The sequence below is a fragment of the Ursus arctos genome, unplaced genomic scaffold (genome assembly GCF_023065955.2).
Source record: "Ursus arctos isolate Adak ecotype North America unplaced genomic scaffold, UrsArc2.0 scaffold_12, whole genome shotgun sequence".
Taxonomy (NCBI): Eukaryota; Metazoa; Chordata; class Mammalia; order Carnivora; family Ursidae; genus Ursus; species Ursus arctos.
The window spans coordinates 2,328,888-2,352,552 of record NW_026622786.1 but is presented as its reverse complement, the minus strand read 5'-3'; the positions used below and the strand labels follow the sequence as shown (position 1 = coordinate 2,352,552).

The following is a 23,665-nucleotide window of genomic DNA, read 5'->3' as shown; positions in this document are numbered from 1 at the left end:
TTCTGCCTTTTTAGCCCAACCTGCCTGAATTTACAGTTCCCAGCAAGTCCTCCAGCCCTGTTTTCCTTTCCCCCCGGGCTGAATTCCTCCCTGATTAGCCCTGCTTACATCTTCTTATTTCTCTGTAACCCTCTCTCTCCACCTTCCAATCCAAAGTTCCCTCTACCTTTCCTGAGAGTCCTCCCCAGATTCCTCTCTGCCACATACCCACACACCCTTTTCCAGAAGGGTTCAGTGTCTCTACTTCGATTCCAGCTAATCTTCGGGTCCCTCTCTAACTCCTCACGCCTTTGTACTATTTGGTTCCTTTCCTTTAGCTTCTGAGCCCTTTCCTCAAGCAGTTTTCCCAGATGCCAAGTTTCTTCAAGGTCCCCACAAGACTTTACATGATTCCTTAGAGGACTGAAGACCGTTTAACTTTTTTTAAGATAGCAGTGGGCAGGGGAAGTTTGGGGGCAGAAGCTGGATAGTCAAGGCCTGAGAAACAAAGATAAGAGGGTGTACCTCCCCCAGCAGACAAAAGAGAAGGTGGAGGGAGAAGGGAAAGTGGCTTCAGGAAGCATTAGAATGATGCTACCAGTTCTGTCAACATACTTAGGACAGAAGCGCACGTCTGCTACACACACACACACACACACACACACACACACACACTCCCTGCCTCAGCTGGACCAGGAGATTTTGATCACCACCTTTCTGACCCATCCCCCCAGTGCTCAGGGCAGGCATGGCCACACCCACAGTGCCCCAAGCTGCCTGCCTTGCTGTGACTCACTTCCTCTGTATGGGCTGCTGAGATGGCCTGAAGCAGAGGACACCACCAGGCCTTCAGGCTGGGATTTAAGTATCTGCGCAGGCTTCAAGGACAGGGAAAGGCATGGAACCCAGCTGAGGAAGTCAGCTTGACCCAGGTCAGCCTGGCTCATGCAACACAGAAGCCTATTCGGGTAAAGGAGTAGAGCACGGCTACCATGTGAGCCGAGGAATGCAGGTGCCAGGAGTTCTGGGGAGAAAAAGTTTCATAACTAGAGAATAATAGCCGGGAGGAATTTCTGTGTGTTCTGAAATCATGCAATGCAAGATTTTGCAGAAAAGCAATATGGAGTTGGAGTTGAACCCATATTCATGAGTCAACGGCTGAGGTTCTATGTATTACTGCCTGTCCCCTATATATTCCACTAAGACGGACCCCAAATCAGCTATGCCCTCATCTAAGTAATGAAGAAAGCACAGGAGAAGTTAGGAGACCTGGATCTGGTTCCGACACTGTGGCCCTTTGGAAGTCACTCCGCCTCCTGAGACAGTAATAAGAGGGTGGTAGACCTGTCATCTCCAAGAACCCCTCCAACTCTGAAATTCTAAAATTTAGAGCACAGAGGTGAAAGGTGATGAGTGAATTTGAAAACAGCCTCAATCTGGCCCTGGACTTGAACAAAACAAAACGCCGGGACACAAGGAGTGAGATTCCACCAAGTTTCAGTACAGCAGCTGTAAATGCATCACACATACTCCCTCCTCACGCTCCTGGACCACAAGGATTACTCCTGCCATGCGGCTGCGGTTCTGCCCGCCTCCTTCAAATGCAGGATTCAGCCTTGCTGATCCGACAGGAATCCCTCACAGAAGTTCAGACTGGGGAAGTAAGAGCCCTTCCTCTCTCCCTCCATGCCCTCTAAGCTTACGTGGAATGTGTGCCCAGAATGGACTCTGAGGGTAGGGAAGTCCAAAGGCATGGGACTGGGGTCGTGAAGACACTGTATTGGGGTAACACAGCCTAGGAAGTCTCCTGCAAGTGTCTTGAGGTCTCGGTGTGGGCGTGGGTCCCTTGAGTAGGTGTCTCCCTGAGGTCCTTCTTCTGACCATGCCTGCCCGCCAGGTCCATCTAGGAACCTGATGTCCTCCAGAGACTGCACTTCCCAACAAGTGCTCAAAGGGAGCCCCTGGATATCTGTGGGAGGAACCAGAGCCTTGGAGACCTCAAGTGGACACTAGGGGGCTCCCGGCTCTAGGTAGCTTCTAATGCCCTCCTGTGGCCAGATTGAAGATTGGCAAGATAGAAGTTGCAGAAGAGAGCCAAGTCTGGACTCCATAGGGAGACAAGTTAACAGTAAGTTATCATTATAAAATAACATTGTATCAATGTTTATTGTTATATGTGAGTTAACATTTTGACATGTGTACCTACTAGTCTGTACAGAGCACTCTTCTAAAGTGTTCTACAGGGGCGCCGGGGTGGCTCAGTCGGTTAAGCATCTGCTTTTGGTTCAGGTCATGATCCCAGGGTCGTGGGATCAAGCCCTACATCGGGCTTCCTGCTCAGCGGGGAGCCTGCCTCTCCCTCTCCCTCTGCCTGCCGCTCCCCCTGTTTATGCATGCTCTCTCTCTCTCTCTGCCAAATAAGTAAATCTTAAAAAAATACAGTGCTCTACGTGTATTTATTTAATTCTCACAATAGCTTATAATATAAACACTATTATTATCTCTGTTTTGAAAAAGAGGAAACTGAGCACAGAAAGGTTGAGGTAGGGGCGCCTGGGTGGCTCAGTCAGTTAAGCATCTGCCTTCGGCTCAGGTCATGATCCCAGGGTCCTTCGATTGAGTCCTGCATCAGGCTCCTTTTCGGTAGGGAGTCTGCTTCTCCCTCTGCCGCTCCCCCTGCTTGTTCTCTCTCTGTCTCTGACAAATAAATAAATAAAATCGTAGAAGAAGAAGGAGGAGGAGGAGGAGGAGGAGGAGGGGGAGGAGGGGGAGGAGGGGGAGGAGGGGGAGGAGGAGAAAAAAGAAACACTGAGGTCATTGCTAAGGTCACACAGCAGACCGGAATTCTGAATCCCAGAAGTCTGACTCCAGAACCTTTGCTTTTAATCACCATGCTGAAACTGAGTCCCATCTTCCCAATTTCCAGGTAAATTACAGGATGCTCAGTTACATCACAATTTCAGATAAACAACAAAAGATTGTTAGCACACGTGTATCCCATGAAATCGTTGGGTCATACTTAATACGAAGAAATTATTTGTTGTTTACCTGAAATTCTAATTTAACTGGGTGTCTTGTATTTTTATTTATTAAATCTGGCAGCTTTATTTTACAAGGCATTTTTCTCTGCCAAATGCCATCACATATATTACCTAATTCAGTTCTCCCAGGAAGGCTATTCTCAGGTGCCCAGGGTGCCCCCGCCCCACATTTCAGCCTCTCCCAATAGTCCCATTTTTTCTCAGGTGAAGAAAGACACACAGAGACCTGAAATAACTAGCTGAGGTTACAGAACAGAACGAGTGGCAGAGCTGGGGCTTGAACCCACGTTCTCACAGCAAACATTGGTGGATGCTTTCCACTTTAACAGGAGACTAAGTGAGAAGCAGTGATTGCCACCAAGGAAATCTCCCTTCGTGCATTCTTAGGCCTTGTCTGCTCTGTGGAAGAGAGGCAGGTCCCTCCTCAGGGATGTAAGAAAACCAGCAAGGGCCTTCCTTGGCGGAGAGAGGGGCAGAGGAGTGGAAACAGCTCTCCAGCTTCTGGGCCCAGCCCCCACCGGGCCCCTCTAGGGAAGCAGGAAGGAGACGGCTCCTAGGTCCCAGGGAGCTGGCTGTGAGGCTCAAGTGGCTGCCTGCTCAGGGGCTCCCCAGGCTCCCCAGGGCTGTTCACCTGCTGCTCTGTGCACTGACAGCCCCAGCCCCAGCTGCTGCGGTTGCCTTGCTGCAGCTAACCGGTCCTGGCAGCCAAAAGGCGGCAGAAGGGACCCAAGACACAGGGACCCAGAGAGCCTCTCCCAGCTCCCCATTGCCTTTTGGGAGCATGGTGCTTCCGTCCGCAGGGAACACCCTTCGCATTTTTCTCTCTCGACTCTGCTGATCTACTCCCCACCCTCAAATACCTGTGCTCTTTCTTCCCCACGGATATAAACAGTCCCCCTGCCCTTCCCACCCAGGCTGGCCTGCTCTGATAAGGTCGTAGTAGTCAGGGAGTTGCGGGGTTAGGACCCTCTCTGGGGTGCGGGCTGGGGTGCCCTGCCGGTATGTGCCCCAACAGGTTTTCCTCTATCAGCCTCTAAATCAGCTTGGAGCCTGTCTGACCTGCCCCCCCAGGGAGCTGGAGCCAGAGGCAGAGCCAGGTCAGAAGCTGGACTTAACGACTGGGCTTCTATGGTCCCACCTGGCCCCACAGAGAAAGCAACACACAAAGCCTCTTGTGTCCAGTTGAGCCGCCGAGAGGCTGAGCAGAGCTCTCTCCGAGGGCTGAGGCCGGCTCCCGGGAGGAAAGATGCTTGGTAGGGAGGGGTTTGCCTGCGGGACCAGGTACAGCCTGGTCCTCTCCCACATTTGGGAGGGGCTAGAGCCAGAGGCGACAGCTGGGCTGGGCTGCCAGAGAGGTCATCTGACTGGCTGCCCAGCCTGGGCTGCACACACCCCCTCTCCTCTAGCAGACAGCACAGAAGCTGGTGCCCACACAGGCAGCTGCCAGGCTGTGACGACTGCCACCTCGCCCCCAGCACCTCTGGGTAAGCATTGGACCTGGGCCCTCACGGGGGAAGGGAGGAGGGAACGCTTGTGGATCCCTTGCGAGAGGGAGAAAGGAGTTTCCTTTTTCTGCTGTGAGTGCTTGCTCCCTTGTCTAGGCACCCATGCACCCGAAGGAACACATACGTCGGCCCCGGCCCCGAGAAAGTGCCTGCTGAGCGGGGAAAGGCAGGAGCAGGCCGGCAGCCTGGTGGGCAGGGGGCAGGGGCTCACTCCTGGGCTGGCACTGAAGGTGGGGAGGTGTTTTAGGAGTTGTTATCTCCCACCCCCCATACTTAACCCTGCCACATGGCCTCCCTCCCCTGCACTGCCCCAGGGTCACCTAGCCAGGCCACCGGAAGGAAAGGATGTGGATCTCAGAAGGGGGTCCTCCACCTGAGACCAAAGTTTGGGAGCCTGGGGACCTACCCTGGAGTCAGGGAGGATTTGTTTGGTGCTCATTCTAGCAACATTCCTGAACAATCCTTGCTTCCCAAGGGAGGGGCAAGAGGTGGGGAAGGTGGGAACTTCCCCTTACCCCTCCACTTGGGCTCCCAAACCTGCCAAGCAGGTCGATGTTCTTTTCTCTGCAACGTGGGAAAGGAAGGGTACGGGAGGAGGGCCTCGGGGGTCTGGGGGTCATATAGAGGCCCAAAGGGCCAGAAAATTCTCCTCAGTTGGTTCCTGTTTCCCTCCCCGAGACAGCCAGTCCTACCATGTCTGTGACCAGCAGGAAGACCAGACCATCCCTGACCCAGGAGATCCTCAGCCACCTGGGCCTGGCCGACAAGGTAGGGGCCGTGATTGTTGGAGTCACTGTTACTGTATCAGCTCCAGGGCTGTGAGAGAAGGAGGGATGGGGAAAGGGAGAGCAGGCCCTGACACCATGCCGAGGGCTGTGCTGAGGCACCGGGGCAGGTGCGTGCGAACCTGTGATGCTCCCTCCAACCCCCATCCCTCATGCTCTTACAGACTGCAGCTTGGGGAACCCTGGGCACCCTCAGGACGTTCTTGAGCTTCGGCGTGGACAAGGACGTGCAAAGGCTGCTGAGGGCCATTGCAGGCCGAGGTGAGCGCTTTTCCCTCCGCGCCCGGGGGTCCACCTTGTAGAAACCAGTCTGCAGACAAGAAGGAGCCAGGAAGGAGGAAGTGACGTTGTTCACTAAATGTTCGTGGGATGCCTTAGTTCTTGTAAGTCGAGTACCATGCTGGTGTGTCATTCCTATTCTCAGGACACCCTTGTGTGGTAAGTCTCATATCCAGTTTGCAGATGAGGAAACAGGCTTGGTGAGACAGAGAGGCTGGCCCAAGGTCACACAGCTCATAATGGCAGGGCTGGGATTCTCGTCTAAGTCTATGATCACCAAGCCATTTCTCCCCCACCGCACCAGGCCTCCTTCACCTAATTTTGGGTCAGGTTCACATGCTATTTTGGCATGTTATTTGCATCTTCTTTTTTAATTCTTTTTTTTTTTTTTTGAGAGAGTGCTCAGGAGGGGGCGGGCAGAGGGAGAGGGAGAGAATCTTAAGCAGACTGCTGCTGAGCACGGAGGAGCCCAGGACCCTGAGATCATGGGCTGAGCCTAAATCAAGAGTCGGATGCTTAACCGACTGGGCCACCCAGGCGTCCCTGCGTCTTCTTTTGAGGCCAAAGGGAAGTGGGGGTGTTGCAGCCCCTGCTGTTCACAGCCCTTTCCTAGATCTTCTTCTCTCCTCCTCCAGAGGCTTTAAGTCCAAGGAGGAAGGGGATCCCCTCCCCGTAAAGACCCTCTTGGGTTCTGCCCAGATGGTAGCCCAGCCCTCATCTTGGTTCAGGTGTGGACCATGGAGCCATCGTGGACGTGCTGACCAACAGGAGCAGGGAGCAAAGGCATCTCATCTCTCGAGCCTTCCAGGAGCGCACCCAACAGGTGAGGCCACTGACTGCCCCGGAGCAGCAGACTGGGGTGAGCAGCCCCCCTGGAAGACCGGAAGTACAGCAATAGCAGCTGGGGGGGGGGGGCAGGCCTGGTGCTTCTGGCCTTAGGAAAAACGAGCCAGATATTCCCAAAGCTCCCCACACATCGGGCCCACTCCATGGTCCCCGCTCCTCTGCCATGGGGACCATTTATTGTAGGACCTGCTGAAGTCCCTGCAGGCAGCACTGTCTGGTAACCTCGAGAGGATTGTGGTGGCTTTGCTGCAGCCTGCAGCTCAGCTCGATGCCCAGGAATTGAGGACGGCCTTGAAGGTACCAGGAGAGGAGGCTCGCTGGGTGTCTCAGAAGTGAGCACACCATTGAGGGGAGGAGAGGGTTGACTGACTTGCCTTTGCTCCCTCCAGAGGACCCGACTTGGCAGGGTCCCCCTTTAAACAGCCCACATTGACCCTTAGAAGGACAAGTGGTCTGCCATCCTAATGACATGGCCCAGTGTCAGAGTGGCCTCCCAATTCCTTGTAGAATTCAGGTTCGGCTGAGGATGTGGCCGTGGAAATTCTTGCCACCCGAAGCCCAGCCCAGCTGCAGGAGTGCCTGACGGTCTACAAACATAGTAAGAGCACGTAAGGAGGGAGGAAAGGGGTAGCAGGACAGCCCCCCTCTCTGGCACTCCCTACAGGCAAGTCCTCTGGGAACCTGTCTGCCCCAGCACTGTTCCCTTGGGGTCTGTCTCCCCACCCACCCTCGCCAGTTCTCAGTCTCCCCAGGGTGAGACCCAGATGTGATCATTAAAGAAAGAGAAGCAATAATTAGTTATCTTAGTCTGGAGCTCCAGAGCAGATTCCAAAGTAATGACAATGTCGGGCACTGTGACAGTCCCAAAGGTGCCCATGTCATCTTCCCAGCCCCTTCCTAATTCTGCCCTCACACTACATCCCAGGCTGAATGGAACCTTGCTGCAGCCGGAGGGTTGGGTGGGGGGGAGGTAGGGGACCTGCTCTCTAACTCATGGGTACTACCCCTCAAGCCCCTGCTTGACTGCCACATGCCTCACCCACTAACTGCTAACTGGCCTTTTCTCATCCTCATCTGAGCACCCCCCCCTTTTTTTTGCTTTCCGCAGTTTTCCTTTGATGTCCATTCTTGGCCTGTCTTAATCCCTCTCCTACCTCTCACTTCTTTTTCTCCTTTTTTTTTTTTTAAGATTTTATTTATTTGAGAGAGAGAGTAAAAGAGCACAAGCAGAGGGAGTGGGAGAGGGAGAAGCAGCCCCCGCCCCGAGCAGGGAGCCCAACGCAGGGTTTGATCCCAGGACCCTGGGACCATGACCTGAGCCGAAGGCAGACGCCCAACCTACTGAGCCACCCAGGCACCCCTACCTCTCACTCCTTGATTCTGTTTTTCTTTTCCTTTTCTTCTTTTTCTTTTACTTCTTCCCATCCTTCCACATCGCTTCTCCTTGCCTCCAATGAGGGGGCCAGGCCCTAGCCATCTGGCCTCATGGTGCAGGTTTCCCTATCTCCCTTGACTGCCTGGCCAGCACTCGAATAACAGATGCCTCCTTCCCCTAGCAGGTTGGCTCCCCGTGGTGCATGACCCTACAGTGCATGGGTTACTGGCAGCTTAGGGATGTTTTCAGGGTGACCATGATGGCGCTTCTTCCTTACGTCCCGGGAACCAGCAGCCATTATGCTACCCCCGGCAGGACATGGCAGTGTAGGCAGGGCACAGTGGGTTGGGCATTTGACAGGGAATATCTACATTGGGAAAAATTGGGAGGCTTCAGAGAGCTCCTGAACCCAACCCAGATTTCCAGGTGGAGGCTGAGGAGGACATCAAATCCGAGACCAGCGGCATCTTGCAGGAACTGCTCCTGGCCCTGGCCAAGGTGAGGAGGACCGGCCTGCAGGGGAGGGAGGGGCTGGGAGAGACTGGGGAGCATTGCTCTGGTACAATTAGCAAGAGAAGGCTTTGGAGGGAGGCGTTTGGTTGGTTTGGGTTGGTTGTCCTGGAGATGAAAAGCTATCCTTCAAAGAGTCCTCCTGAGAGAGTTTCTTCTAGGGGGGCCGTGAGAGCTACTCTGGAATCATTGACTACAACCTGGTGGAACAGGATGTCCAGGTGAGCAGGGGCGAGGAGCTTGCCCCGCCATGCACGTAAGACGTCCTCCTCCACCCGCTCCTAAAGCCAGTGACCTATGTGTCCTCTTGTCCTCCAAACCTCTCCTTGCCTTGGGGAAGGAGTCCTCAGTGACACGTGAGGACATGAAGTGTCAGGTAGTGACCCTCTGAAGACTGTTCACTCCTTTAGCCTCTGGTTGCTGAACTCACAGGAAGTGAGCTCGTCAACAACACATTCTCCTCTCAGGGGCATTTGGGTGGTGGAACCCTCCTCAGACCTTCCCTTGGAGATTAGTTAATTCCTTGAGTGCCAGGATTTCCCCAAATTTGGGGATCAAGTTGTGAGGGCAGAGCCCCTCTCTTAACCCTTACTCCTTTTTTGTTTCCTTTAACCATAAATAAAAGCAACTGCTTCACAGGTTCAGTTAAGCTTTTCCACCCTGAATCCCGTTTCCATCATCATGATGATGGATTCTGGGAACACCGCAACCATGGCTCCCCTACCCCCAACCGATGATCCTGGTTTACTCCTCCCTCCCAGGCATTAAAACAGGCTGAAGGGCCCAGCACAGAGGGCACATGGGTCCTAATCTTCACCCAGCGAAATCCTGAACACCTCGTCCGAGGTACACACAAGACTTCTTATCTTCCCAGCTTACTCTAATGATGAGTTCTGGCTGAGGAAGGTGGGGAGGGCTCATCCTTCTCTGTGATAATCAACCCTTGCTCCCGTTTATCTTTCTAACTACCTCCCACCCCCCCCACAAGTGTTCGATCAGTACCAGCGGTGTACGGGGCACGAGCTAGAGAAGACCGTCCACCACCTTTTCCACGGAGATGCCCAGGCGGCTTTGCTCAGCCTAGGTAGGGCCTGCTCAGCGCTGCGGGGTAGGGCTCTCACCTGGCATGGGAGCTGGCGCTCTCCATCTCTCCCTCTCTGCTTCCAGCCTCAGTGATCAAGAACACACCGCTGTACTTTGCTGATAAACTTCATCAAGCCCTCCAGGTGAGAGGGACGCTTCTTTTCCCTCACTTTGGAACAAAAACTGGGGGGAGATATCTTCTGGGCAAGAGAGAGGAAGTTTCTCTGCTGTTGCTAATGTCACAATCTCATATTGACTTTATAAATACATAGCAGCTCTCTTTTCCTAGGTTTGCAAATTGTCTTGTCAAGAAGAGGAGTGAGCTGCGGTTAAAGCTAACTAGTTGACTCAAAAGGGCACCTAAGCCAGAGTTTGGGCCTAATTGATGTCTACATGGCCACATATAGATGGGAATTTGCTCTGTAGGACAGTGCCATGTCCAGTTTCAGTTGTCACTAGGATAATGATGGTCATAATGCTAGCAAGAATTATGACAAGAGCCAGCATTTCTGGGGTACTCCTTGTGTCCCAGGGCCCATGCCGAGCTTGTTACGCACATTTCAATTAATCTTCATGGCCACCCTCCATCCCTGTTTTATAGATGCAAAAAACTGAGGTACAGAGAGGCTAAGTTCTTTGCCCAAGGTCGTATACAGCTAATAAATCATATAAGCTTCCTATAAAACACATTGTGCCTAATATAACATTGTGTGTTATTTCTGTTGGAATTTTAAAATAATTAAAAACCGTGCACACATAATGGTCCTACAGGACATTTACCTGCCATGTGTCAACTTCGGGTCCACAACGTAGGTGTTGGTCTGCACCACAAGCTATACCGTTAGAGGTCTAGCAGCCAGGACCACCTCTCTCCACACTGGCCGAGCTTTGTTTCACACGATCCACACTTCAGTTGGTGATTTTGGTTTGATTAATTTCATAAACAGAATCCAGTCGTTCTACTCATTGAGCTGGGTCTCCTATTAGTACAACTGTCCTCTAAAACCTATAAATAAAAGACTCACCCCCATTTTTAAGAAGGTAAAAGTAGTTATCATTTTGGTAGATGCCACAGCTTCTTGTGTATGAGCGAGCAATCATCACGCCTTGTTGGCAGCTATGCAAAAGACAGTACATATGTGCACAGATTTTATCAGCAACGGAGACTTCCATTCTGACAGTAGATTAATGTTTTACTTACCCGGTGAAGTCTGTACAACTATACTGACTGAACACTAAGACTGATTTGAAGGGTTATGTTTATCTGGCTCAGTTCCCATCATAAACAAACCTGTATCCCAGCAGTAAATGATTATAATGTATTTGGATTGTAGGACCCACACTCTGGGAAGTAAATGCCAGGTTTATCCTGGAAGTAGGAATCAAAAAATAATATAGGCCTATTTTTCTGAAAACTTCTTTTCAAAAGGAAAAACTCAATCATATGCTTCTATCTTACTCTCTTATGAGAAATATGTGAGAACATAGATTGTGACGAGTCCTTATTCAGAAAAATGACCGTCAGTGAAGGCTGACTCAGGAAAATTCGGACCAATCTGACCCATACAATGAATGTTCATTAAAAGGTCTTAGGGAAGTAGGAGATGCCAAGGACGTCCTCAAGTAACAAGGCAAGAGTTATGTTCAATGGGGGTTTGCTAGAATATTCAGTTAATGAGTGCCTTGCCCCAATTCTACAACTTTGGAGTAATAAGAGTTGGAGGAAGGGGAAGAATGGATACTGGGGAGCGATCCACAATCTCTCTCACAATACAAAATGGATAATACATGAAATTTAAGATAAAGCAGCCATCAGCACTGACAGGGGTTCTGAGTCCAAATGAAATATGGCATCCTGTTGTTACTTCCTCATTTCCTTTTTTTTTTCCATGGGAATGTATGATCTGTGTAGATGCCATAAGCGTGGGTATCAGGCAGTTCTGGGAAGGGTCTCGTGAGTCAGGTAACAGGAAACGCTGGGAAAGAAGCTCTTAGGAGATTGTGACGGCGCCGGTGGCCAGCCCATGACATAAATAGGATTTTTGCAACCAATGTTTTTATTTAGAAATCTCTCATGTTAACTAACACATTTATTATAATCAGTTATAATTCGTGATTTGATATAATCAATTATAATTCATGATTTATAATTATAATTCACGTACTCTACCTCTATTATTTCTGAACCAAACCCTCCATTACCTTCTTTAACCAAAAGGCAGGAGACGTGGTGCAGGTTTAGGAGGAAGACAGTGATGCTAAGCCCCAGGGGTCCAACCAGGAGAAACTGGTGTATACAGATGGGGATGTGAGGAGGCCCTGGTAGGTCAGGCTCAGAACCGAAAGTCTCCCTCTCAGAGCCCCATCCACTCTGTTTGGGATAGTCTGGGTATATCCTCCCTGGACATTCACTAACCCGGAAGTTAAAAACTTCCTGGTTTTCATGCTGGAAATCTTTCGAGGTAGGAAGTCTTTCCTGTCCGTTTTCTGAGGAACTGCCTTTGGAGATGCCCACCACTGAGGTCTTGAGGAATGAGGCTCTAAGCTAACGGCCTCAGAGCCGGGAAAGCTGTGTGGCCGGAAGGCGAACTACCCCAGCTGCTCCCACAGAGACCCATCTTTCCTGCTGCATCACCTTCCATGAAGGGAGACAAGGATACATTTTCCTCTTAGATAATGTACACTTCTCTTTTCCCTGGACTCACACCACGTTTTCCCCTCGAGAGTAATTTCCCATGCTGCCCAGTCTCTACTCTGTGAGACTCCTACTACCACCCTCTCCCCCTGCTGTTTCTCCCTCTACCAGGACGTCAAGCCCAATTACCGAGTCCTGATGCGCATCCTTATCTCTCGAAGTGAGACTGACCTTCTAAGCATCCGAGCTGAGTTCAAAAAGAAATTTGGCAAGTCCCTCTACTCTTCTCTCCAGGTGAGACTTGGCTGGTTCTTAACCTGGAGCCCCAGAGCTTCACGCCTCACCTCCATTCTGCCCTCCCTGCACACCACCGAGCATATTCATGCCCCGGAGAACTCATGAGTCTTGATTAATTTCGTACACAGCTCTTCACATCAGACGGTTCTGGACCAGCACCAGGGAGGAAACAGAATGCCTGGGCCATGGTGCTAGTGGGGTCTAACAATGAACTCTCTTGTCTGCAGGAGGCAGTGAAGGGGGACTGCCAGTCAGCCCTACTAGCCCTGTGCAGGGCTGAAGACATTTGAGGCCTCCCTGTCACACCGTGACATCCAAGGATCTGAGATCCCCATGTTTGGCTGAGCCTGCAGGAAGCCAGCTGGACCTCCAAATAGGATAACCCCTCACTGAGCACCACATGCTCCAGCTTCTTGTCGAGGCTACAACTGGAAGTTTCTTTGGAATCCCTTGATTTCCTCATCTCAAACAATGCCTGCACCTGGATCCCCTAGCTCTGACTTGGGTGTAGACAGCTCTTTGATGGTTTCTGCCCTACTCATCCTTCCCATACCCTGGCCAGACGTCTCCCCGACTCTTGAATTCTTTTGGCAAACTTTACTGTTGTTTGTGTTCCCTGATTGAAGTTTGGGTGGAGCCGGACGTGGGCTGGGAGGTCTTGAGGTTGGAGGCGCCTTTGATATGCACTTGCATATTCAACAGGGGTCCTGTCTGAGGCTCTAGGGCTGCAACAAGTGGCCCCCTCGAAGCCCCCCCCCCCATTATTCTCTTCCCCAGGAAATTTCAGGCAAAGTAACTGAGAAACAGGAGCCAGAATGAGGTCAGAAATAGAGGTAGCAAAGGACCCGAACAAGCTGCCCTCCCCTGCCTGGGAAGTCTTAGGGTAGCAGGGAGCACAACCCCCAAATGCCATCTGTCCAAAACAGGGACTTGGAAACCCACCTCCCAAATTAGATTACCACTCCCATTGAAGACCTATCAAAAACTAGTAACAAAAACAGAGAAGAAAATAAGCAGGCTTTGGTTCCCCCTGCTGGCCCTGTTAGAAATGACAGGCAAAGCCACCCTTGGGACCTCTATAACCTACCTCCCCCACCCTTTTGCATTCCTTAATTGGGTCAAATACTTAACCCCAAGTGCTGCAGGGCAAGGCAAACAGATCTCAGGAAACAAGTTTTATTTCCAAGCCCCTAGGAAAGCATTACAAATAATGGAGATAGAAACCCAAACCAAACCCTGAAACAACTGGCCAGCAGGATCGCCAAGACGACCCAGCCAGTTGCGGGGGTGGAAGTAGGGGAGATGCATTCTAGATGGGGACCTCACCCCGGAGCCTGAGTCCGTGTATGAGTGTGACTATTCCGGAGAAGGAGAGCTGGGACCCCGAAATCCTCACCCCACCAACCCCAGTGTTGCCCTGATGACTGGGAGGCAGAGAAGGTGGCAGCACATGCGGGCGGGATGTTACCAAGTCCGACCTTGGCGTTTACTGCCTGCTCTGATCCCCCACAGTCCATAAATAAGTTACCCTGCGTATGTCAGGGCTTGAGCTGGGGGAGCAGGCAGGATAGCCATCGCCTCCGAAGGAAGAGGCAGGGCAGCCCCAGCACTGGGCAACGCTACAGGAGGACACAGTCTGACTCTTGTTTGGGCCTCTGCCGACGCTCTCCGACTGGGCGTCCAGACGTGGCTCCTCTCCCCTGTATGGGATTTAACAGTGGGTCACTCGCCAGCCTGGACAGAGGTTCCAGATGGACACAGGGGCAGGATCTGGAGGGGCGGTGGGGAAAGAAGATGGGACCCAGGGGACAGGAGCACCCGGGCATTACAACACCGAGTGTCTGCCCCGGGCGGAGCGTGGCGGAGCTCTGGCCCGTGGGAAGGGGAAGGCCCCCCCGATCAGCTGGGGGGAGGCCCGCTCACCTGCGGGGAGGTCCGCGCCTGCGCAGGCTGCACTGCTTGTTGCTGCTGGTACTCCTCCTGCTGCAGCTGCTGGGCCAGCTCCAAGTCGCTAAGACCCAACGTGGCCTGCGGCTGCTGCTGCAGGGACAGGGCAATCAGGTAGTCCTAGAGAGAGGCCGACAGAACAGGAGTGGTGAGGTCGCTGGGGCCTGGGGGACACTCAGGCTGGCTTTAGGTTTCCAAACCCATTTTTCTTCTTCGGATTCATCAGCTTTTCCTCCAGAGCAAAACCCACAGCCAAGTACGTTCTGTGTGGTGACCGAGAACACACTCCAAGCACGGAGGTGGTCCGGAGGTGACAGGAAGGGGGCACAGGCGTCGCGTGTCATGACGTCTACACGAGGAAACGCGTGCTCCTCGCCTACATCGAGGAGCTGGTTAGCAGACGGGCTCTCCGCACCCTTCCCAAAGAGCCCACACACCTGGTCTACCTGCCGCCGCTTTTCGGGGGAGCCGCTCCCACCTCCGGCTCCAGGCCCCTTGCCAAGGGAATGACTCAGGTGGAAGTCAGAGTCGCAGAAGCAGCTGTCTCCATCCACGTTGTGCAGGCTCTCCCACACCACCTGCTCCTCCTGCAGGAAGCCCTGGTCGGTGACCAGTAGGTACAAGTGGCTCTGCAGAGAAGAGGACGAAGTTCGTGGCGGGATAGCTGGCCCAGCGGCGCTCTGCTGCCAGAGGTGAGCTGAGGCTCGGAGACCGTCTGAATCGTCTAGTGTGCCAGCTAGAGCGTGTCCGTGGGAGCACACGTGTCTCTTACAGTTGTGGGGAGAGGGCCGGGATGTCTGCTCTACGGTCAGCTGGGTGTGAGCATGGCAGTCACTGTGGTCAAGTGTGAGTCCTCGGGGCTGGGGTCCCACACAAGATGCTGCTTCCTGCCCTACTTCTCGTGGGTCTCTGGGCTCGCTTGGTGGCTATGAGGATAAATCCCTTTGAGAGCCAAAGACCTTTCCCTCTTCCATTTAATTCCATTCCCTTCCTGGGAGAGGACTTTACTTTCCTGTCCCACTGAGGGCAGGCTGATTCCTTAAGGCTTGCTCTGGCCAATGAGAAGGTAGCAGAAATGACTGGTGTCATCTCTAGGCAGGAGCATTAAAAGCGCGTGCATGGTGTCCCTCTCTGGGTCCCAGAGTGAAGATGATGTGGGACAGAATGGCAGCCAATCTGCAATGACCATCCAGCATGAGAAATAAACCTCGGCTGTGGTAAAGCGCAGGGATTTTCAGGGTCATTTGTCACCTGGACTTAATCTACCCTATCCTGCCTGACACACTGACCCGCAAGCAAAAACCACGAGGAAGGGATAGCAACGCCCGCTCTCCCCCCCGCCCCCCGCCATCTCCAAAGCCTCATCACCTTGTGCTTAGTCATGGTGCTAAAGTGGTTGTTTCGGAAAAAGACGCTAAGTTCACCCTCCTTGGCAGCGGCCGTGAGCTCACACAGTCCGTGGTAGGTCAGCTGTGCTGCGGAGTTCTCCAGGAACTGCTCTGCGATCAGGCCTGTCGGAAGAGCACAAATCGGGCCACGAGGGCTTGGCTTCAGTCCAAGGTCCACAACAGGAAGAAGGATCACCCAGTCCCTGTGAGGAGCCCGCAGGATGGTTCTGAGACCCCCCGAAGCCTGGCTGTACTCATTCATCCAACAAGAGTGACTGAGCGGCTGCCTTGCGCCAGGCGCGGCTCCAGGTCCTAAACACAACAGCCAGTTCCCCAAACTCTCGCTCGTGGGGTTTCCATTCTAGGGGGATGTGGTGGGGGGAGACAGACGGTAAGCAATAAACCGAAGCAGCCACCATTCCCTCCACGTAAGACCCACGGGAGAGAAAGCAGGGCTGTCACCTTCTGTCACAAGGTTGGTGTCGCTCGAGTGCTTGCAGGTAATGATCTTCTCCACCAGCTGGTTGTAACTCAGTTTCCCAACCGCGCTCACGGCCTCAGGACTCTGCATGGGCAGTGGGGTGGGGTGGCACCAACACAATGAAGATCTTTTTAGGAAGGAAATGAAGCACGCCCACAGGACTGCAACCCTATAACCAAAGGTTCCTGAAACTTTCCATCTCTGAAGAGCTGACCTTTTTGCACATATGGTTTGCCTGTATTTGAATGTTACCTCTCCCCCCAAAAAGGTTAAAATTCAAGGAATTCTGTACTGAGTCCAGCCTCTAAAGCCTATTCCCTTTCCAAGCCAATCTAATCCCTAACTCCCTAACACCCACCCCACAAAATATTGCTTGTCTGTCAGTTTGAGCTGGAGAAAAGTCTCATTTGGGCCACCCCGCCCTCACCTGTGGGTCAACAAGCCAACCATGGTACAGAGGTATGCCCAGGAGGTCAAAGATGCTGCACTCAGGAGTGTACTCAAAATCAGAGACCCCCGTGAATCGCACGTTGACATCCAGACCCGTGGCCAGTTTAGGCAACACTGTCATTGCGTCGTCCACATTCTGGGGTTAGAAAAGGAAATGCTGCCTTTATCACATCAACACGTTATACGTCTTCAACTTACACAAGGTTATATGTCAGTATAGTCTAGTAGAGCTGGGGAGAAAAAATAAAATGATGGCTACTCTAGCCTCCCCTCCCCTGACTCCTGGCTCCAGATATAAAAAATTAATCCTGTTGCTTTTCTTCCCTGGTTCTCTTACAGGCCACTCCATTCCTCCCTTGCCTCAACCCTTCTTCATCTTATATAAAGGAACATATTTTCTAGGACAGAGATCTACCCTCCTCCTGCAGAAGGAAATCGTCGTTCAAGGGCCCTTCCTGAGAAGCAGAAGAACGGCTTCTCTTCATAGCCTAGGTGTCCCCTGACAAACCGGCAAACTCCTGTGCCCCCAGACCTTTGCCTCACCTGCTGAAAATTAAGCTGAAGTCCCTCTGACTTCTCCTGGGGCTTGATGGACAGGAGGCAGTCTCCTACAAGACAGGACCCCTCATCAGCTTACCCCAATTGTGCCAAAAGCTGCTTCCTCTTCTCCTGGAGAATGGTCACAGACCACAGACTTTCAGAGCTGGAAAGAGCCTTAGAATCTAACCCAGACCTTTCCTTCTCAGAGGAAGAAATACACTCACGAAGGTGAAGGGCCCACCCAAGGTCACATTGAAAGCTCAGGGCAGAAGTAGGGTTACAATCCCCGACTCCTGACACCTTGATTTTTGCTTTTCATTCCCCAGCCTTGCAGAGAAGCCCTGTAGACCTTCACCCTCCTTGCCACATCAGAGCCCCAAAAGGGAAGTCCCTCAATATTCTGATTTCTGGCTGAGTGGCAAGTGTAAGCTCTCGAACCTTCTGTGTAATTCCTCTCCAAGGCCTAATCACTCACCAAGATGGGCCATGAGCTCATCTGATGTGATCACTTCCTTCTGAGGGGGCAGCTTCACCTGGAGGCAGAAGGGGTGACCAAAGGGTTAGCCATGTGTACATCTTCCTCCACAGAGCACTGAAGGAGAAGTACATAGAAGGATGGGGGGAGGGGGAGGGCGTGGTGGGAAAGAAGGCTTGCAACTGCAGTGAGGGAATGAATGTGAAGTATTGTGAGACATTTGCACTTGCTAGACAGTAGAAGATACAAGAGTAGGACAGAGAATTGTTTTGTTTTGTCTTATCTCACTTGTTCAAGCAGGAGAAATACAGAGAATAATCTGGAAAGTTTTGCCTGGTCTGAGAACAGCAGGATATTCAAGGAGGTGGGTCAGGGAAGAGGGCTCTCCTCAGCAATTTCTGAGCCCTCATCCAAACTCCCTCTTACCTTCCACTGAAGAAAGAGGATGTTCATGATGGCAAGGAGAGGGCAGGGGCCGTTAGTGCTCTGGGTGATGATGGGTGTCCGTTCTCCCTTCCAAGGGATCCACTTCACACAGTAGAAATCTAGCTCAGGCTGTCGGGCCCTGGCGGGCAGGGGGAGCTCCTGGGACCTGGAGCAGGCCCCCACTGTCTCTACCTCAGGCTGTGCCCCGTGGGCTGGCCCCAGTTGGTTTGAACTCACATCAGGTGGAGGGGACTCCAGGTTATCCTGGCCCTCAGCCGGCAGTGAAGCCTGGTCTGCTGGCTCCTGTTCTCCAGCTGCCCCATCAGCAGCTGCAGCACCCCTGTCCTGGGGGTGCTCATCTGGTTGTGACAGGACCTCACGGTTCTCAGGGCTGACTGCTTCTGGAATCTTGGCCTCACTAGAGGCTGGAAGCTCAGCTTGATGGTGTTCCATGGTCAGAAGAGGTCAACTGCGGGGCACCAAAGGACTTTCCTGCCCTCAGGGAGTTGCCTAATCTAGGCTTGGTATGTAACAAAGAGACCAATCCAGTAAGAAGGAAGTCATTGGGCTGGAAAGCACATGGACCCAGAAAAGTCTTATTAAAGGACTCCAGTATGGAAGGCTAGATAGCGTCTACACAGTCACTGCTGGCTACAGGGAGGGCATGTCTTTCTCAGATGGGTAAAAAGGGCCGCAGCCTGAGCTCTTTTCACCTCTCCCTTGCTGTGGCCACATGGGACCGATGAGGGTACAGGGCTTTCAGGTTGAGAGGAAGGATTCTGGTGGGATTGAAGTCATTGGATGGAGTCAGCCTTCCCTGAAATGATAAGGACAAGGAATGGAAAAAAGGTGGAGGGAAAGGGAAAGTAAAAGGAGAAAGAAAGGAAAAAGACAGAGAAAGAAATGTTAATGTTGACCCTTGATCAACGGGGTTTAAACTGCACGGTTCCACTATAGGCGGATTGTTTCTGTAAATATATGAACAGTACTGTAAATGTATTTTCCTTATGATTTCCTTGTTTTGTATAGTTGACACACAACTTACATTAGTTTTAGGTGTATTCCTTATGATTTTCTTAATAATCTTTCCTTTTCTCTAGCTTCCTTTATTGTAAGAATACAGTATAGAATACACATAGCATACGAAATAGGTGTCCATTGACCGTCCATGTTTTTGGTGAGGCTTCCAGTCAACAGTAGGCGATTAGCTCAGTCTGGGGGGAGTCAAAAGTTACACGTGGATTTTCAACTGTATGAATGGTCAGTTACCTAACCCCTGTGTTGTTCAAGGGCCAGCTCTACTAATGGTTATTACTACAGTCATCTTCAGCTCAGCCTGTAACAATCATCACGTTGGTAACCGCCACCATAGCCACGACGGTGGCCACTCCTCCGCCCTACACCAAACCCCGCCCCCCGGCTGTTCACGGACCGCCCAGAGCCCACGCAGGTATTCTCAGGGTTACCTCTTCTCCGCTCCACTCCAAGGGCGAAAAGATTAAGTCACAGAGTGCTTGGGGTGAAGAGTGGAGATACAGACAGACGGTATCATGTCCCAAAAGATAAAACACCAGTGAGAAAGAAGTCTTTCTCCTCAAAGGACTCTCCTGAGCTTTACACAATCCCAAACCACAGCAAAAAGGTTTTGGGAGGGGCTTCCTGTAGGCCCAGGAGAGGAAATGTAGGCCTTGGGGATTTGAATCAGAGACTGGTTCTGTAAGTCACTTCAGCACAAAAACCACTCCCCCGACAAATTCTGTCACTAGGAAACTCTTGACAGCGGGAGTTGAGGTAGCAACTTCTCTTCAGTTCCTCTCTGCTCCCCGAATAACCTAAACCCAGAGATACTCTCTCGCTCACTCTTTATACAGAAGGTGACAATGCTGATTATTGATTTATGTAAGAAATACTCGCTCACGGGGCGCCAGGGTGGCTCAGTTGGTCGGGCTGCCTACTCTTGATGGTGGACTCAGTTTCGGCTCAGGTCATGATCTCGGGGTTGTGAGATCGAGCCCTGTGTGTCATGGCTTCACGCTCAGGGGGGAGGCTGCTTGGAGATTCTCTTGAGTTCTCTCTCTCTCTCTCTCAAATAAATAAGAAAATCTTAAAAAAAAAAAAAAGAAAAGAAAGAAAAGAAATACTCCCTCGTGATGAGCACTGGGTGATGTATGAAGTATTGAATCGCTATACTGAAACTAATATAACACTATATGTTAACTGGAATTAAAATAAAATATTTATTTATTTATTTATTTATTTATTTATTTATTTATTTATTAAGATTTTATTTAATTATTTGACAGAGAGGCAGCGAGAGAGGGAACACAAGCAGGGGGAGTGGGAGAGGGAGAAGCAGGCTTCCTGCTGAGCCAGGAACCCGATGCGGGGCTTGGTCCCAGAACGCTGGGATCACGACCCGAGCAAAGGCAGACGCTTAATGACTGCGCCACCCAGGCGCCCCTAAAATAAAAACTTAAAAAAAAAAAGAAAAGGAAATACATCCTCTACATTCATCTAACTACCTCCGCGTGTGTTCTGTCTATTCCCACCCAGGTCATCTTAGATGTAAACCCTGGACCTGTTTAACCTGTTCTCTATCAGCACTAAGCATCGAGTCCAGCACAGACATTTAATTAAGGTTGTGGATAGCAAACAATACAAAACCATAAACCCTGTCCCCTGGAGAACATCTTCCTTCAACCTCCTAGCTCCCCTCTCCCTCTCACTTGGGGCAAGAAAAGGAGAGAAATTAGACTTGTCAGAAATCTTGTCTTTTCTCCAGCTCCCTCCTAACCTGACACTATGCTTCTTTCTCGTAAAGTGGCAGGAATTCAGGACTGCGTTAAGGCCTGGGAGATGAAGTTGAAAGCCAGAAAAGTTACCAAAAGAAGCCTGGTCACCCAAATCGATCCTCCTTCTGCTTCAAATATAATTTCTGCTCGCTGCATCGCATTTACATGTTGTTCATTCCGAATCAGAATAGCAAAAAGGTCCTGCGCACCTTACACTTTGTTCCCTCTCTTGTCTTTCCCCTTCCCTCCCAGATGACAGTTAGGGCGAGCCTTGGAAGCAGAAACCAGAGCCCGAGGAAGTTAGAGGAGCTTGGAGAAAAGCAGTGTTCATTTCTTCTCTTTTCTGTCCCATGATAGAAATGATCAAGAATTAAGCAGGGGTTGGGTGGCTAGCTGGGGAAGGGGATGAGCCCAAAGGAACCAGGTGCTGGAAACTGGAGGAAGCTGGGTCTCTGGAGAAACCGGGCAAAGCTGAGTGGGCTAAGTCTTAAGAGATGGAATGGAGGATGTCCACTCCACAAGGTGACTCCTGGTGGGGTGGGCACCAGTATGTCAGAGCAGGAAAGGATGAGGGGGAGGGCACTCACACAAATCCGGATTTCATTCTTTTCCTCTTCTTTTCTCAAGTCCCACGCATTCTCTCCTGCTGGAATTATCCTCTGGCGGTGGGTGAGGAGTTAAAATAGCCCTGGCCCCTCCCTCGCAGCAGCAGTAAATAGCCAAAAGTTGGAAGAAGCATATAAAATGGGCGGGTAGCTTCAATAACACACGCACACCCCCAGGAACTTTCCCACTGCAATCTCCCTCTCAGTCTGGCCCAAATCTTCATGCAACTACGGGTTTAAAATTTTGCCCCCAAGTAAGTCAACCACCCCTACCATGCCCTGTCTATTTGCTTGCAAGCGAGAGGGGGAAGTTTTCATCAAACCAAGGAAATGAAGGGACCAAGCTCGTCCCTTTTACAAGCTCGTGCCTCCTGCCTTAGCTCCTCTCAAAATCCAGACTTGTAGAGACCAAAAGTGGAGGGACATTCCATGTCACCTCCCCAGAGCTGCAGAGGAAAAAGAGAACTGGGTGGGGTGGGGTGGGGGGGTAAAGGAAATGGTTAAAACAAAGTTTTTACCTTAAAGAAGTGGGTGCTGTTCCAGGACTAAGAACCAGGGTCCAGCCGTGGCAGTTCGGTGAGGAAGGTGGCTACAGTGACCCCAGCTGCCACAGCCCCAGCTGCCTTCCAGCTGTCAGGGCCAGAGCTTGTCCAGGTCTACACAGGTTTACGAGCGGCTGTCCCGGCTTGCTCGTGGCCACTTCCGGACTCACGCCCACGACTGGGGTCACCAGAGGAGGGTGGGGGCAGGCAGGAGTGCAGCCCAGGTGCTCCCAGGTCGCTCAGAGCGTCTGCAGGTTTCCTGAGTTGCCGAGTCTAGGGCGTGCGCTCCAGGCCCGGACTACAAGCTGGTTTCCAAAGGAAGTTTGTGGTTTTTCTTCTTTCTTTCTTTCTTTTTTTCCCATCGGGACAAAGAAAAATTAGTCAAGGACAAGCTCCCTGGAGGAGGAGGGGCTTGCCCAGCACTGGAGAATTTCCATCAGGGCTTTCTGACCTGGTCAGCAGCTTGCTGATCAGTAGCGAGGGAGAGAGAAACAAGAAGAGAAAAACAACAGACCCTTTCTCTTCCCTCTGCCTGCCGCGGGAAGGGACGGAGCGCTTGTGCCTCTCTGGTGAGAACAGGGAAGAGCAAGTGCCCTTTGCTGAGCGCGGGGAGGAGCAGGACTGGACAGCAGCGGCTGGTTGGATTGGGGCTTTCTCGGTGGGTTTGGCAGGCCTTCGCTCTGGATCCACAGAGGCAGGGCCAAAGAGCATGATATTTGCATATTTACTCATTTAAAGTTAAAAAAAATCCTGCTGCTTTCCAGGCCCTTACTGTATCTTTTTTTTTCTTTCTTTCTTTCTTTCTTTTTTTGTTTTCTGGTCTAGAAATGGAACTGGTTGGGCTGTGCCCCGGTGGTGCAGAAGGTGTGGAAGACTCCCCAGGCTCTGGGAGGAGAGGCAGCAGGGAGAGAACCAGCTGCGCAAGCAGGAGATCCAATACCCCTGTGCTCTGGTCCTTGTTCCCAGCACAGGCCTCAGCTTCTCATGGGTCACCTCCTTTCAATTCTTGGGGGGGGGGGAGGGGCAGGAAAAGCTGGCAGTAAGAAATAAAGGGGTGGATCAATAAAGAAGGGGGCATTTGATGATGGGAGTACACTTATTTGCAGTACCCTGCACTATGGTGGGGCTGGAAGGTGGCAGTTAAGGGAGGTTGGAACCCAGCTCCACATTCTGAAGGGCCCTCCTAACTTGACTTACAGGGCGGCCGTAGGATGAAACTTCAAGCAACTCGGAAGGCTGAAAGGGCAGTTTGAACAATTAGGGAGGCAGGGAGCAAAAAACCCAGGTTACAACAGCCCAGGGAAAGGAAGAGACATTTGCCAAGGCTGTAGACCAACAGACTCCTGAGTTGTAAAGGAAGTAGCAGCAGGAATTGTCAAGAGACCGCAGGTATTAAGTAAAGAAGAGGTGTCAAAGATTATTCTAATGTTTTTATAACACGGACAGCAGAAAATTGGCCGCCATGGGTCAGTTTGGTAAAGGGGAGAATTCGAGAAAGGAGGACTAAGAACAGTTTTTGCCTTTTGTAATTTAAGATGTCAACCACATACTCGGTGTAACATATGGAAAGATGCTATAAGCCTCGCTCGGGAGGGAAAGTTCAGATGCCACAAACATAGGTTACTGTGACACATATACATTTTCTCTCAAATGAGTAATCTCGGAAAATTCTCCTTTCCTCCAT

The 23,665-nt window shown here is 51.5% G+C and overlaps 2 protein-coding genes across 10 annotated transcripts; one reads left to right on the top strand and one right to left on the bottom strand.

Annotated features, from left to right (window-relative positions):
- The first annotated feature begins 4,352 nt into the window (after positions 1-4,352).
- On the top strand, positions 4,353-12,935 carry ANXA9 (annexin A9). 5 transcript variants are annotated; one of them, XM_026486695.4, is made up of 13 exons: positions 4,357-4,504; positions 5,208-5,293; positions 5,475-5,571; positions 6,318-6,412; positions 6,619-6,732; positions 6,943-7,033; positions 8,229-8,308; positions 8,482-8,541; positions 9,082-9,166; positions 9,309-9,404; positions 9,488-9,546; positions 12,210-12,332; positions 12,563-12,935. In XM_026486695.4, the coding sequence occupies exons 2-13, from the start codon at positions 5,219-5,221 to the stop codon at positions 12,623-12,625; spliced, it is 1,038 nt and encodes a 345-aa protein (XP_026342480.3). In that variant the 5' UTR covers positions 4,357-4,504; positions 5,208-5,218; the 3' UTR covers positions 12,626-12,935. The 5 variants fall into 5 exon arrangements, with proteins under 5 accessions (XP_026342479.3, XP_026342480.3, XP_044235567.2 ...); XM_048220571.2 differs by lacking the exon at positions 4,357-4,504 and adding an exon at positions 4,622-4,713; XM_026486694.4 differs by lacking the exon at positions 12,563-12,935 and having other exon boundaries at positions 4,353-4,504; positions 12,210-12,514.
- Positions 12,936-13,497: 562 nt separating this feature from the next.
- On the bottom strand, positions 13,498-22,110 carry MINDY1 (MINDY lysine 48 deubiquitinase 1). Of its 5 annotated transcripts, none has more exons than XM_026486690.4 (10): positions 21,958-22,110; positions 18,043-18,859; positions 17,617-17,674; positions 17,145-17,209; positions 16,579-16,737; positions 16,133-16,235; positions 15,651-15,793; positions 14,720-14,911; positions 14,259-14,402; positions 13,498-14,035 (listed from the first exon to the last, which is right to left on the bottom strand). In XM_026486690.4, exons 2-10 carry the CDS (start codon positions 18,493-18,495, stop codon positions 13,955-13,957), a joined length of 1,398 nt encoding a protein of 465 aa, XP_026342475.1. In that variant the 5' UTR covers positions 18,496-18,859; positions 21,958-22,110; the 3' UTR covers positions 13,498-13,954. The 5 variants fall into 5 exon arrangements, with proteins under 5 accessions (XP_026342475.1, XP_057166277.1, XP_057166278.1 ...); XM_057310294.1 differs by lacking the exon at positions 21,958-22,110 and adding an exon at positions 21,422-21,892; XM_057310295.1 differs by lacking the exon at positions 21,958-22,110 and adding an exon at positions 19,961-20,125.
- Between the last annotated feature and the right edge of the window lie 1,555 nt (positions 22,111-23,665).